The sequence below is a fragment of the Rattus rattus genome, chromosome 16 (assembly GCF_011064425.1).
Source record: "Rattus rattus isolate New Zealand chromosome 16, Rrattus_CSIRO_v1, whole genome shotgun sequence".
Classification (NCBI taxonomy): Eukaryota; Metazoa; Chordata; class Mammalia; order Rodentia; family Muridae; genus Rattus; species Rattus rattus.
In genome coordinates, this window is record NC_046169.1 from 17039112 (window position 1) to 17053354 (window position 14243).

The 14243-nt window shown below is 50.6% G+C and overlaps 1 protein-coding gene across 2 annotated transcripts; it reads right to left on the reverse strand.

The window, feature by feature from the left end:
• Window positions 1-4519: 4519 nt before the first annotated feature.
• On the reverse strand, window positions 4520-13269 carry Cldn15 (claudin 15). Of its 2 annotated transcripts, XM_032886580.1 has the most exons (6): window positions 12988-13269; window positions 12428-12887; window positions 8282-8446; window positions 5864-5945; window positions 5664-5780; window positions 4520-5576 (listed from the first exon to the last, which is right to left on the reverse strand). In XM_032886580.1, exons 2-6 carry the CDS (start codon window positions 12642-12644, stop codon window positions 5474-5476), a joined length of 684 nt encoding a protein of 227 aa, XP_032742471.1. In that variant the 5' UTR covers window positions 12645-12887; window positions 12988-13269; the 3' UTR covers window positions 4520-5473. The 2 variants fall into 2 exon arrangements, with proteins under 2 accessions (XP_032742471.1, XP_032742470.1); XM_032886579.1 differs by lacking the exon at window positions 12988-13269 and having other exon boundaries at window positions 12428-12910.
• Window positions 13270-14243: the final 974 nt, after the last annotated feature.

Consider the following 14243-nt stretch of genomic DNA (forward strand, 5'->3'; position numbering starts at 1 on the left):
AGTTTGGAAGGAGGTGGGTTTGTTGTTTGCTTGTCTGTTTTGGTGTTTTGAGACATGATCTCTGTGTAGCTCTGGATGTCCTAGAACTCACTCTGTGGATCAGATTGTCCTGGAACTCAGAGATGTACCTACCTCTGCCTCCTGAGTGCTGGGATTAAAGTTGTGTATCACTGTGCCTGGCTTGAAAGGGGGTATTTTCATTTTTTCCCTGGTTCTGAGTTTATTTTTTAATCTCTTTTCTCCTCCCTTTCCTCCACTTCCATTCCCTCCTCTCTTCTGTCCCTCCCCTCTCCCCCCCCCCGCCTTTTCTGGAACTCAAGGCACAGGCTAGGTAAGCACTCAACTGCTGAAACTCACCTGTAGGCCTCAATCGGAGGATTCTGGGTAAGCACTCGGTCCCTGAGCTACATCCTCGGCTCACTTTTTATTTCATAATTTGAAACAGGATCCCACTAGGTTGTCCAGGCTGAATGCAACTCTGTAGTTCCAGCAGGCCTTGAACTCGTAACCTTCCTGCTTCTGCCTCCAGAACAGCTTGTCAGATTACAGATTGTCAGCAACCCTTTAAGTAATTTCCGTTTTGAGCTAGCTTCAAAGACTGAGTGACCCGACAGGTGGGGCGAGGGCTGAGGAATGTTACAAAATGCTGTGAGAGGAAACCACAGATAGTTCTGATACTTTGATGTAGTGGGACCAGTCAGGCTGTCTCTTGTCCCTGATGCTGCTAGTGTGCAGGGACACTTAGGACGTCAGAAGTGGGGCTTGGAGAATTATTGCCAGCATAAGACCAAGACGTTCCTGGGAAGCACAGGGGAAGCTTAGAGGTTCCAGCACTGGTTGGTGCTGGCTGCTGAGACGGGAGTGGTGTTTGCAGGATCCCAGACTCACTGCTTGTCTAAGTGGCTTACAGGCTGTAATCACCCAATCCTTGGAATTACCCTGCTAGCACACAGAGGCGTGGTCCTAAGTGTTTGCTGAACAAATGACCTTAATTAGCTACTAATGAGATCCAGCAAGGTTTTTCCAAGGTTTGTGAGACAAGTTCTCGATAAAATTGGTGAGATGGATTAATGGGTGGAGGCACTTATGACTTGCGGCTGAGTCTAATGATTCGAGTTTGATCCCTAGGAGTGACTCCCACAAGTTGTCCTTTGACTCTCACATGCGTGTGCCCTCTCCCTCTCCTCCCTCCCTCCCTCCCTCTCTCTCTCTCTCTCTCTCTCTCTCTCTCTCTCTCTCTCTCTCCCCCCCCTCCTCTCTCTCTCTCTCCCTCCCTCTCTCCCCCCCTCTCCCTCCCCCTCCACACACACACACACACACACACACACACACACACACACACACACACAAATAAATAAATAAATAAATACATAAATGTTTTCTTTAAAAAATTGCCCTTGACAAGCTGGAGGAGGAGGAAGGATTGTTCGAGGACATCACAAGAACATGGCCTAAAGAATCAACTGACCTGGACTCCTGGGCCCACAGAGATCAGGGAGCCTGTATGGGTCCGACCTAGGTCCTCTGCAGCCAAGAGGAGGGTTTCTACTGCCCTGGGCAGACCTTAAGCATGAGACCTCAGAGCCACCCCCTCAGTGACTCCCTTCTTCCAACAAGACCTAATAGTGCCACCTCCCACGGGCCAAGCATATTTAAAATACAACAACAACCAAAACATATATCAGATAGTCTTCGGATCAATATGTAGAAATCTCAGCTCCTCCAGCACCGTGCCTGCCTGGATGCCGCCACACTTCTGCCATGATGATAATGGACTGAACCTCTGAGGCTGTGAGCCAACCCCAATGAAATGTCTTAAATAAGAGTTGCCTTGGTCATGGTGTCTCCTCCCAGCAATGGAAACCCTAACTAAGACAGTTATGCAGCTTGGTGTTCTTGTGGGAGCTCTGACTCTTGCCTGTCTTCAGGCCCCTTTCCTTCCTACTGGGCTGCCTCATTCAGCCTTGATGTGAGAATCTGTGCCTGGCCTTGTAGCTTGCTATGCAGTGTTTAGTTGCTGTCCCTGGGAGGCCTGCTCTTTTCTGAGGGAAGGTTGATGGGGAGTGGATGTGGGAGAAAGAGAAGGTGGTGGAGAAAGGGGAAGGAGGAGAAACTACTGTGCTGTCAGGATGTGATATATGAGAGAAAAATAAATAAAAATGGGGCTTTGGACTGAGCGGTGATGAAGTACACCTTTAATCCCAGCACTCAGGAGGCAGAGGCAGGCAGATCTCTTGAGTTCGAGGCCAGCCTGGTCTACAGAGCAAATTCTGGGACAGCCAGGACCACACAGAGAAAAACAAACCAAACAGAAAAGCTTCCCTTGGTCTCTTATAGTTCCGTGACCACAGAGTGGCTGAAGAAAAGGGAACCCTTCCCAGCAGTCAGGCTCAATACTTGTTAAGTGCTTAGTTGTGCAACTTGGTTTAGGTTTTCTGAAAGAAAGGGAAGAGAAGAGGCAGGCAGGGGAGTCGAGGTAGCTGTGTGGATTCAGTCACAGGAAAAAGAAAGGGCCACTTGTCAAAGCCCAGAGGCAGACCCAGGTCACCAGAAAGTGCTGCAGGGGACACCTGCTCAGCTGAAGCCTGTCCCCAGTTCTCAAGGTTTTTCTGTGTAGTGGCTTCATTTTCGTTTCTTTTTCCGTGTGTGTGTGTGTGTGTGTGTGTGTGTGTGTGTGTGTGTGTAAATGTGTACTTGGGTGTGTGTGCAGATCAACTGTGGGTGTTCTAGTTAGCTTCTGCTATTAACTTGACACAAGCCAACATTTTCTGAAGGAGTCTCAATTGGAGAACTGCCTGGATCAGATTGGCCTGTGGGCACCTCTGTGGGGGCATTTTCTTAACTGCTAATTGATGAGGGAGGGCCCAGCCCACTATGGGCGTTTCTATCCCTAGTCAAGTGGGCCTGGGCTATAAAATTATTACTGGAAAGTCCAAGTATCCTGTGCCCGGGAATTAGAAGCTGAAATAAACTCCTTTCTCCCTAAGTTGCTTTTGGTTACAGTGTTAGCACAACAGAGAGCAAATGTGTCTTCCTCCAACACTTTGACACGTGCTGTCATTTCTACCCATAGCTTACCAGTCTTGCCAGGCTGGCCAACCTGCGAGCTTCTGTTTTCTCCTCTCCAGGGCTGGGACTACAAGCACAAGCCACCACACCTAGCCTTTTTCTTAAATTTTTTTTTTTCAAGAGAGGATTTCTCTATATAGTACTGGCTGTCCTAAAACTTGCTCTGTAGAGCAGGCTGGCCTGGAACCTCTGCTTCCCGAGTGCTGGGATTAAGGGTGTGCACCACCACTGCCCAGTTACCTAGCCTTTTGACTTTGATTCTGGAAAGAGAATTCAGGTCCTCGGACTTGAAAAGCAATCACTTCACCAATTGAGCTAGCTCTTAATTAAGCTCTGCTCCTTTTTTTAGACATGGTCTCATGTAGCCCAGGCTGGACCTTGAACTCCTGATCCTCCTGTTTCTGCCTCCCAAGTGTTGGGGTCACAGGGGTGCACCAGCACACCCAGACTCATTTTTAAAAAGTTAATCAGGTACCAGCTCTACTTGGTCCCCAAAAGTCTCGCATTAAGCTGCCCACACATGCCAACCAGCTATGTTACACACGGACCTTCAGAGCCTCTTTCTGGAAGATACTGTAGCTTTTCCACAATGTCAGGCCCAGTCCATTCTTTTTTTTTTTTTTTTTTTTTTTTTTTTTTTTTTTGAGCTGGGGACCCGAACCCAGGGCCTTATGCATGCTAGGCAAGCGCTCTACTGCTGAGCTAAGTCCCCAACCAAGGCCCAGTCCATTCTTGATGAGCATACTCAGGCCTAGGTGAAACAGACAAGACACTGTCCCAGGGACTCCCTTTCGAGGAGCCTGTACCATAGTTTGATGTCTTGTTCTCTGGGACTTACTAAAATGCCAATATCCATAATCTTTTTTTTTGGAGCTGAGCTGAGGACCGAACCCAGGGCCTTGTGCTTGCTAGGCAAGCGCTCTACCACTGAGCTAAATCCCCAACCAATATTCATAATCTTGGGCATCATTTTTTCTTTTCTGTTTTGTTTTGGGGTTTTGTAATTTTGTTTCTCAAGATGGTTTCTCTGTGTAGCCCTGGATGTCCTAGACTCAATCTGTAGACCAGGCTGGCCTTGAACTCACAGAGATCCACCTTCCTCTGCCTCTCGAGTGCTGGGATTAAAAGCTCGCACTGCCAAACCCGGCTGGACAACATTTTCTTAGGAGCTCCTCTTTCTGGACCCTCAAGCTTCCGCCTGTATTATTCATCTCTGGTAAGGGACTGAAGAGACGGCCCAGCAGCTAAGATCTGACAGAAGATTCTGCTTCCAACACCCACATGGCGAAATCTCCTATAATCACAGTTCCTGGAGATCTGGTGCCCTCTTTTGGTCCCTTCAGGCACCTGTAGGCACACAGTGCAGGTAAACCCATGAAGGCGTGCACACATTCACGCAAAAAGTGCATCTTTAAAAATACCTTTATTTTAAACCCCAAATCGACCTTAAACACACACACACACACACACACACACACACACACACACACACACACACACCAATGCCCGCCCGTTCTAAATCAACTGCCCCTTTGTGAGGCTGTGAGAAAATAGGTCAGGGGTCAACAGAGAGGAACTTTCAGCGGCCAGAAGCTTCACAGCTATTAACAGTCTCCTGAGGTGGGTGATTCTGAGCAGTTGTTAGCGATTTCCCCCTTTCAGATCCTTTTATTGAGAATGTGTGTGTGCGCGCACGCACGCGTGTGTCCTCTACGCACAAGTCTGTGTGCCCGAGAAGGTCGGAAGAGGGCTCCCAGCACCCTGCTCTATCGTGCTCCACCTCATTCCCTTGAGATTGAACTCACATAGAACCTGGAGTGAGGTTGGACGCCAGTGAGCCTCAGAGCCCCTCCCTAGCAACGCTTGGGTTGCAAGAGTGTGTCCAGGGCCCACTTTTCACACGGGTACTGGGGATTTGAACTCAGGTCCTCATACTTGTGTAGCAAACACTCTAAACTCACTGAACCACGTCCCCAGCATCCTGGCCCACCGTCTCACTAGATGACACAGCCCCCAAAGTGGGCAGACTTGACAGTCTATGGCTTGAAAATGACCCCCTTCCGTGGTCGTAACTTCAGGACCCCAGGAGCCCCCTGTACAATCACAATATACATTGATTTATGCACATATTTCTATAGAGTCACGTGCTGCAGACACCTCTGTCCCCTTGAGTCCAGCTGTAGGAGGCCATGCAAGTTGCCCCTGAAGCTTCTGTTCCTGGGAGAGGCTGGAGTGCCAGATAAGGTGTGCCCAGAGTGGGTAGTGGCTTCCCGGCATAGGGTGAGGCCTGGAAATTTGGCCTGTCCTCAGATTATTAACTGGAGACTAGTCCTCCCACAGGTCCTGGGGACGTTTTCTGCTGGGGACAGTGGGACAAGAAACGCCGTCCACCAGGCCGGAGCTCCTACACGTAGGCATTTTTGCCATATTTACCAAAGCTGACGTCACTTTCATCGGAGGTGGCTCGGGCTGTCACAACCGTAGTAGGCTTGTAGGGAAGTCCCACCCTGTGGGATTAAGAGGAAGACAGGGTCACAGGGGTCATAGGATGTTGTGGTCCTCACTCCACGCTCTCCTCCCGCTCATCCCCTCACCTGGGGGCTGGGTCCTCCTTGGAGTCACAGCAGCAGGTGGAGAAGACACAAATACCGCCCAGGATGGAGAGCAGAGAGGCGCTCCAGCCCAGGTAGAGGGCAGAGCCCAGTTCATACCTGGAGGAGTGGAGGAAGTGAGTGCTAGCCCAGCCAGAGGAGCGCGGGTTGAAGCCCACCACCCCCCAGGGCAGGTTCCTTACTTGGTTCCAGCATACAGGGGGTTGAAGAAGTCGGTGGTGATGTTGACAGCGTACCATGAGATAGCAACCATCCCACAGGCTCCTGGAGAGAAGGTCAGAGGATCACGTCCTAAGTGCCCCCTCATAGCCACAAACCCATCCCATGCCCCACAAGCAAGAGCGATGAGGGGCTCAAGAGACCGGCAGAGACAGAGCAGGGAAGAGCATCACACTCAAAAGTAACGCTTCCTTTCCTCAGCCGTGTTCAAACTGCACCGTCAGGTCACACAAGTCCCATGGGTTCTTCTTAAAGACAAGATCTTAGGAAGCCTAGGCTGGCCTTGAACTCACCACGTAGCCTGGCATAACCTTGATCCTGTTACCTTTAGAGATTACAGTCATGAGCCACCACGGAGTTCACATAGTTCTGAGGATGGAACCCTGGGCTCCGTGCACGCTGGCCTTCAGTGGTACTGAGGGACTAGGGTTTAAACGGATTCCCTGGGAGACAGGGAGAACGACCGTGCCTGGGTAATAAAGATGGTGAACGTCTAAGATGATGGGCTTCCTCCTCCCTTCTCCACCTGAGACAAAAGCTTGGCAGCTTAAAACAAAGGCCTGTGGACTTGTCTCCTGCCAGCACACCTCCGCTGATGGACTGGCTCAGCAGTTCAGTACCCATCAGGCTATGTTGTTACACAACAATCGAGGGCCAATCAGCTACCCTGTCTTTCTTTAAACTGACCAACCCTGAGTTAGGAAGACTCTGCAGACTGAAAAAAAAAAAAAAACAAACAAAAAAAAAACAAAAACCCTCGGCCCTTCCGGCTTCTCGACCCCCTCTCTGCTTTGTGGAGTTCCTCTGTGTCTGCCACACGGGTGTGTTTCCTTATTCCCAATAGTTTTTCTTCAACTGTGGGTTCATCTGTGTGTCCAAGATTTCTCTGCTGCTATCCGTCCAGCGTGAGAACCCCCCGTTTTAATAATTGGAAAATGACCCGATCATGACCCCCAGGTGGTAACAACAGCCATCGTGAAAGCCCAGCTGTCCAAAAAGTGTTCCCGCCTCTCCAGTACACTGGCTAAGGGCCCTTTCCAAACCTTCAGATCTGGAAAACGGAGATAGCCACCACACCTGATTTTATTTTTTTGACCCTCCCCCATTCCTGGTTTTATAAAAATTATATTATATTATCCTCTTCCTCCTCCTCTTCCTTCTCACCATCATTATTGTGTGGTGTATGCACGTGGTATACATGCATGTGTATATATGTGTATGCTCATGTGGAGGTCAAAGGGAAACTTTCAGAAGCTCACTCTTTCCATCCTCTCTGGGGATCTCAGGCTCAATCTTGGGACATCACAAAGTGCCATTTCTCACCAGCCCTGCACAGTTTATCATGGAGGGATGTGTGCAGAAATGTAATAAGTCAGACAGTGCTAGGCCATCTTTACATTGTTCCTATGCATGTGTGATTGTGTGTGTGTGTATGTGTGTATATGTGTGTATGTATATATATATGTGTATGCTGTGTGTGTAATTATATGTGTGTGTGCTATACATGTGTGTGTCTGTATGTGTATAAATATGTGTATGTTATGTATGCTGTGTATGTGTGTTATGTGTGTGTGTCTATATGTGTGTATGTATGTGTATGAAGTGTGTATGTATGATTGTGTGTGTGTGCTGAATATGTGTGTGTCTGTATGTGTATATATATATATGTGTGTGTATGTCATGTGTATGTGTATATGTGTGTATGTGTATATGTGTGTATGTATGCATGTATATGTGTGACTATGTGTGTATATAGGTGTGTGTATGTGTACATTGTGTGTATGGGTGGTGTGTGTATATGTGTATGCTGTGTATTTGTGTGCTGTGCTGTATATGAATGTGTATATATGTGTATGCTGTATATGTATGTATGTATGTATGTGTATGTGTGTGTCTGTATGTGTATATATATATATATGTGTGTATGCTGTGTATGTGTGATGTGTATGTATATGTGTGTGCATGTATGCTGTATATATGTGTGTGTAGATATGTATGCTATGTATGCTGTGTATGTGTGTATATGTGTATGCTATGTGTATGTATATATATGTGTGTATGCTGTGTGTATAGTGTGTGTGTGTGTGTGTGTGTGTGTGTACATTCCCTGACTGATCCCTCAGCCAGCTATAAGCTCTGGAAGGAAGTGGTCTCTCAGGTCTGCCTGGGCTTTGGCTCAGTTGGGAGCAGAGACCACCCTACTCTCTGACACTGAGTTGTGGTCTAGAGATCTGCAGAGTATAGAAGGGTGGAGAGAGGGCAGAGCTGAGCAACAGAGGGCTGAGATCAACCTAAAGGGGAAAGTGAGGCAAATCCCGAGAGCAGGAGCTTTGGGCTGAGAAGCCCCCCAGCCCCACCCTGTGCCCCATCTCCCTCATTACCAGCAAGGATGTGGAAGGCCCCTGCAATGGCCAGCAGCTTGGCCTTCCTGGAGAGGTCGATGTTGCCCACGTTGGTGCAGCGCAGCCCCACCATACCTAGAAAGAGGCCCAGGAAGCCCAGGAGGATGGCGGTGATCATGAGAGCTCGGCAGCCCTGGACGTAGCCTGGAGTATACAGCAGGGGAAGCGGTCAGCCTTTTCCTTCCTGCTTTCCTGCACGTCTCTTGTTCCTAAACTTCCTAGCCCCTCCCACTTCAGGCTCCATTCCAGCCTCCCTCTGTATCCCTTTCGCTCCTTCTTGCCTCTTCTCTCGCCCTGCAGCCTGACTCTACCTCATGTGGTCTAGATTGGCCCCAAACTTGTTGAGGTAGCTGAGCATGACCGTAGCTTCTGATCCTTTTGTCTCTGCCTCGACAGTGCTGGGTGACAGGTACACACCTCCAGGCCTGGTGTATATGGTACTGGGGATGCGACCCATGTGTCACCAGAGTCCCTCCCCTGGGAGAAGGTAAACAGCATCTGTCCCTTCTTCTGGAGGTCCCAAGAACAAACCAAAATAGGACACCACCAAATGTCACCTGAGGGGAACCAGCAAGTTCATCAGGCCACCTGGCAGACAGTAATGAACCCTTACTGGCAGAAGGATGACTGACCCCAAAGTAGCCACAACAGGAAGTCTTACCCAGCGTGGATGGTGGTCCCCATAGGCATAGAACTGAAGGCCTCCCCTCGCCTTCGCCAGCCCACACATCCTAGTCTCCCTGAGATCCTAGGCTTCATGCAATTAAGGCAGAAGTGCAAATGATTGGAGAAGTGATTAGACACTCAAGTGAGGGCTCAATGACTTCCCATCCTCTCCCTTTCTCTTCCTTCCTTCCTTCCTTCCTTCCTTTCTTCCTTTCTTCCTTTTTCTCCCTTACCCCCTAAGACATGGTTTCCCTGTGTAGTCCTGGCTGTCCTGGAATTCAATAGACCAGGCTGGCCTTTCGAACTCAGAAATCCACCTGCCCCTACCTCCCAAGCACTAAGATTAGAGGTGTGTACCACCACCCACCTGCCTGTCTGTCCATCTGTCTGTCTGTCCATCCATCCATCCATCCATCCATCCATCCATCCATCCATCCATCCATCCATCCATCCATCTATTGAGACAAGGTTTCATATGGACTAGATGCACCTCAAATTTGCTGCATAGCTAACTCTCGATCCTCCTGCCTCAGCATTGGGCTTGCTGGGATTCCAGGCCTATGCTACCATACCCAACACCGTGGACACTCTGGGTTGGAGCTGAGTTTCTTCAAGAGTAACCAGCAGGGGGCAGCAATAATTCAGGGCAGAGGGTAGAGGGCCATGGAGATAGGAAACCTGGGCCTAGGAACCCATCCCAGTCAGTTCATCTCATAATCTTTTGGTGCCTCGGTTTCCCTTTTCTCAAAGCCGAGGGAAGCTGCTGGCTCCCCCTCCTGTTTTTGATGGTTGCCACTCTCAGGAACCTTGTACCCCTCCTCTGGGTGGGGCCCATAGCACACGTGGTATGGAAGGCAAAAGGCTTGGGTCTCTGCCAGGAAGAGATGAAGTAGCCTGGAGTTAAGAAGTAGGGAGGGGGGACAAAGTTCTCTGAGAGGACATTATGACTCCTAGCCACACCTTCTAGAGAGTTCTCCCATCAATTATTTTTTTAAAGTTTTATTTATTAGGTATACAACGTTCTGCCTGCATATGTGACTGCAGGCCAGAAGAGGGCACCAGATCTCATTACAGATGGTTGTGAGCCACCATGTGGTTGCTGGGAATTGAACTCAGGAGCTCTGGAAGAGCAGTCAGTGCTCTTAACCTCTAAGCCACCTCTCCAGCCCCTCCCACCAGTTCTTAATGTGCAGAGAAGAGAACACTAATGGACGAAGGAAGGATGACTGAAGGGCCTATGGGTATGTGAATCTAGCGAGTGGCCCCATAGTGTAGAGGTTGCACGGGTATGAAGTCATTGATTGTTAGGCCTGGCTTGTTGAGCTATGCCTGAAATCACCAAGCACTCAAGAGGTTGAGGTAAGAGGGCTGCAAGTTCAAGGCCAGCCTGGGCATCTCGGCAAGATTGTCTCAAAATGAAATATAAAAAGAAGGTTAATTCTGTAGCTCACAGGTAGAGCATTTTGCTTGCAATTACCCAGTGAGGGCTTGGGGGTGGCTCTTAGTGGAATAACACTGGCCTAGACTCCTCCACTGAGGGACAGAGGGTAGCTCAGTGGTGGCATGCTCGTTTAGTACAAATACAGTTCTTAGTTTAATCTCTGGTTAAACTAATTACTGGTTGTAATGGGGGGTGGTGGGGAGATCCCTCTTGGGACTCAGCAGACCACAGAAGAATAACCTGGCCCTCAACTCTGACGCAGTAAATTGAAATCACAGCTTCCTCTCCACTTCCCCTGCCTCTAGGCAGGCTGCTTAACTTTGCAGAGTGGTCCAGCTTTGACAAAATGAGGCAAACGTGTAAACGCATCTGAAAAGTATAGATTGCATTACACAAAGGGTCCACATAGCAGGAAAAGCTAGGTATGGGGGCACACACCCGTAATCCCAGCACTTGGGAGGCTGATGCAGGAGGATCTTTTCGAGTTCAGGACCAGCCTTGGCTATATAATGAGGTCGGAGATCGGATTACATAGCAACACCATGTCTCAAAACAATGTGTACACACACACACACACACACACACACACACACACAGGCGCGTGCCCCAATCCAAACCAAAGAACATAACCCCTTCCATCACCCCCCAGCAAACTCGCATGTGACTTTCCTCCAAGTTCTCTTACAGACGAAGAGCAGGTCACCCAGGTGGCCCAGGTCACAGCAGAATGCCCTCTGCACACCAGGGATGCAGCAGGCTGGTTGGGTGCTGAGTTGATTCTATGCATGGTCCCCTCTGGCCCTTACTGCCCTGTTTGTGGCCCAGAATTGATGCAGCTTTTCTAAAGGTTTGGGTGCGGGGCACAGTCAGAGGTCCACGCAGCTCGCTACCTCGGGAGAGTTAGGGAAAGTGGAGATTCACTTAGATACAATATCTGCCCAGAGTACCTTCCAGATATGAGGCCATTTCACAGCATTCTGTTTCCCACCCTGGGCAGATCTCAGATTCCCCTACCCACTCATCACCTGCAGCTGGGCGCCTAGAAAAGCAAGACCAGAATCTAGTGGCAGGAGCAACCAGAGAAGGTTCATGGTCATCGACTCATAGTTTTTGTAGCGCGGGGAGGACTAGGATGACTAGTGGATGCCGGCCAGAGAGGTGATGGTGTGGGCATACACACATAATCAGTTTGGGGAGCTACTGTTTGGCTTGGGTTGGTACATGTGTTGTGTATGTCTGGGGATCCCTTGGGGGAAATGACGGCAGTGGAAGGAGGGAAGTGTTGTGCAGGAGACCAAGAAAGGGTCAGGAGAAGGTAGCAATTTGAGCCCAAGTTAGAGCTGCAGGCTGCAGCCATGTAAGACCATCCATCAAACAAAACAAAACAACAACAAAACACATTCTGAATCCCAAACACACAATGCACGTCCACATAATCACTTCTCCAGCATCCATTTCAACTTCCTAGTAGCTCCCTTCTGGAGCTAAGTCCAGAGCCCTCTGGAGTTCAGCAGGGCAGGTAGACCCCCAGACTGTAGCTGCTTGGGGAGCTACAGAGGCTGGCATTCAACGGACAAGATGGAGTCTTGGTCTCACTCCTGCCAACTAAGCCAACCCCTCCCAGAATGAACCACTAAGGTTCAGTCAACATCCCGTGCGCGCCTGCACTGCACGTTGCCTGGGAGCCTCGTGACCACCCGTGCACCGGCACCATGATTACTCTCAGCTTGCAGATGGCGACTACCAAATTCCTCCCATCACTTGCCTGAGGCCTCGAGCTAGCAAAGGCCTGAATCACATCTGGAAGCCTCTCTTAGCTGGTCGAGAATCACACATTAGGGAACCATGTGTAACACTCTCACCGGATCCATTTTGGGTCATGCAACACCCATTTGCTGGAGCTGTCCAGAACCAAGAGCTTCATCTGAAATCCTTGCCTCTACCCTTTCCTCGAGGATCTCTCCAACCTAAGCCCCCCCAACCTCTCTCTGTCCCCTAGAGCCTCCCTCACCCCATACCAGAGAGGGCCAGCATGGACGGGAAGTCCCAGCAGTTGGAGACTCCCAGGGAGTCGGTGGCACAGCTGTACCACAGGTTCTCGAAGATGGTGTTGGTGGTAATGACGTTCCCGTGGACGGTAGACACTCTCCAGTAGCTGTTTGGAAGGGTCACCCCCAGCATCAGCAGTCCCAGGGCTGACATGAAGAAACCGAAGGTCTCCACAGCTATCGACATGCTGGGATGCAGGTCCCCCAAGGGGGCTTGAGCCCCAGGGATTGGGATAGAGGTGACTCCTCCAGGTGAGATGCTAAGGAAGACTGAGGAGGGAGAAGGTTGAAGGGAAGCTCATCCAGCTGCGGTTCTTGTCTGCTGTCTTCTGGAGGTCAGGTCTGATTGCTTCTGCCCGGTCTCTGGGAGGCTCTGCTTCCTGGCAGGTCAGAGGAATGAGCCAAGCCTGCTCCGCTCTGCAGCTGTTGGCTGTGATGGAGGGAAGAGACGGGCCAAAAGTCCACCCCCTCCCCCGGCCTCCGGCCTAGCCCGGGACTCCCCGCCCTAGGAGTGGGGAGGTTGGACTTACTGGGAGACTTATGGATACAGCCAAGGAGCAGCCCCCAAGGGAGGCATTAGGAATCCAGGGGAAGTAGCCTGTCTCTGACTCAGCTGTCACCAGGGCCAGGGAATGAAATTAGAGGGACAAAGAGTTTTAGTACCCAAAAGAGCAGAGTGTCTAGAGAAGAAAACTTCCTTCCACCAGGCCCACCACAGCCTTCCATGACGAGCAACCTAGGATGCTGAAGACCCTACAGATGCGACACGTAAATCTCCAGGGACCATCGAGTTTGAGTTGGGGGTGACAGGACCTCTCAGACTCTGCCATCCTGGCTCCCAGTGGACTCCAGCGATGTCATAGGGCCCTGGGCTTTAGTCTCTGGCTGTTGGCTTTGTTGACACAACCATTATTGGCTTTGGGGTTGTAATGGGAGTTGGGACCACAGATCATAGCTCCTGGGCACACTCCCATGGCTCTAGCGGTTGCTTGGATCTAAATGCTGCAGGGCTGAGGTGAGGCCACCGAATACTACTTTCCTCCAAACTTCCTGAACTTGAATTGCCCCTCCGGCTGACCTTTGACTCTTCGGCACTTGAGTTTGATCTTCCTGCCAAGGGGCCAGGGGCCCAGGGTGGGGGGCTGATTATAAGCCTAAGGCATGGTTCTGGCTAATCTCTCTACCTGTCCACTTATTGGGAACCATTACCAGCTCCATTAATTATGATAACTGGAAACCTCTGGGTTCCCCACCCCAACCCTAGCCAAGCACCTGTCTGAACGCACATTCCCTTCTTGGCTGCTTCCTGGTCTTGCTTGGCAAGTTGGCCCTAGGCTCCCTTTCCTGAGTGTGCGAGCCACGGCTCTGCCCACTGTGGGTCCCCATCCTTTTTCTGAATGCAGCTTCTCCATGTTCCCCTCAGGTACCTCCTCCCACCCCTCAGCCAGCCTGCCAGGGGCTGTGGAATGACAAGAATGCAGGGAAGCCAAACAGGCCCACGCACAGCCTGGCACAGGGGCGTGGGGTGAGCTCTGTGAGATCTCTGCCTTCCACCCCACAGGCTGGGACTGGGGTGTCCTGTGCCCAACAACCCCCATCATCCCTGCCATCTCCATAGCTTCCGCTCTTACCCTACGTCATCCATGTCCCCCCGAAAGGAGAAAGACGGGGCAGAGGAAGGGGAGGGGGCAGGAAGACAAAGGGAGGGAAGGGCGGAGGTTTTGGGAGGAAGCCCAGTGGGGGCCCCCTGCAGTGGAAAACTCCCCGGCAGCTGTGTGGGTCAGAG

Coding starts and splice junctions, on each gene's coding strand:
- Cldn15 (XM_032886580.1), bottom strand. CDS start 12,644: ATGTCGATAGCTGTGGAGACCTTCGGTTTCTTCATGTCAGCCCTGGGA. Junction 8,447..12,427: donor GTCCATGCTGGCCCTCTCTG/GTATGGGGTGAG, acceptor TGTATACTCCAG/GCTACGTCCAGGGCTGCCGA. Junction 5,577..5,663: donor AAGGAGGACCCAGCCCCCAG/GTGAGGGGATGA, acceptor TTAATCCCACAG/GGTGGGACTTCCCTACAAGC.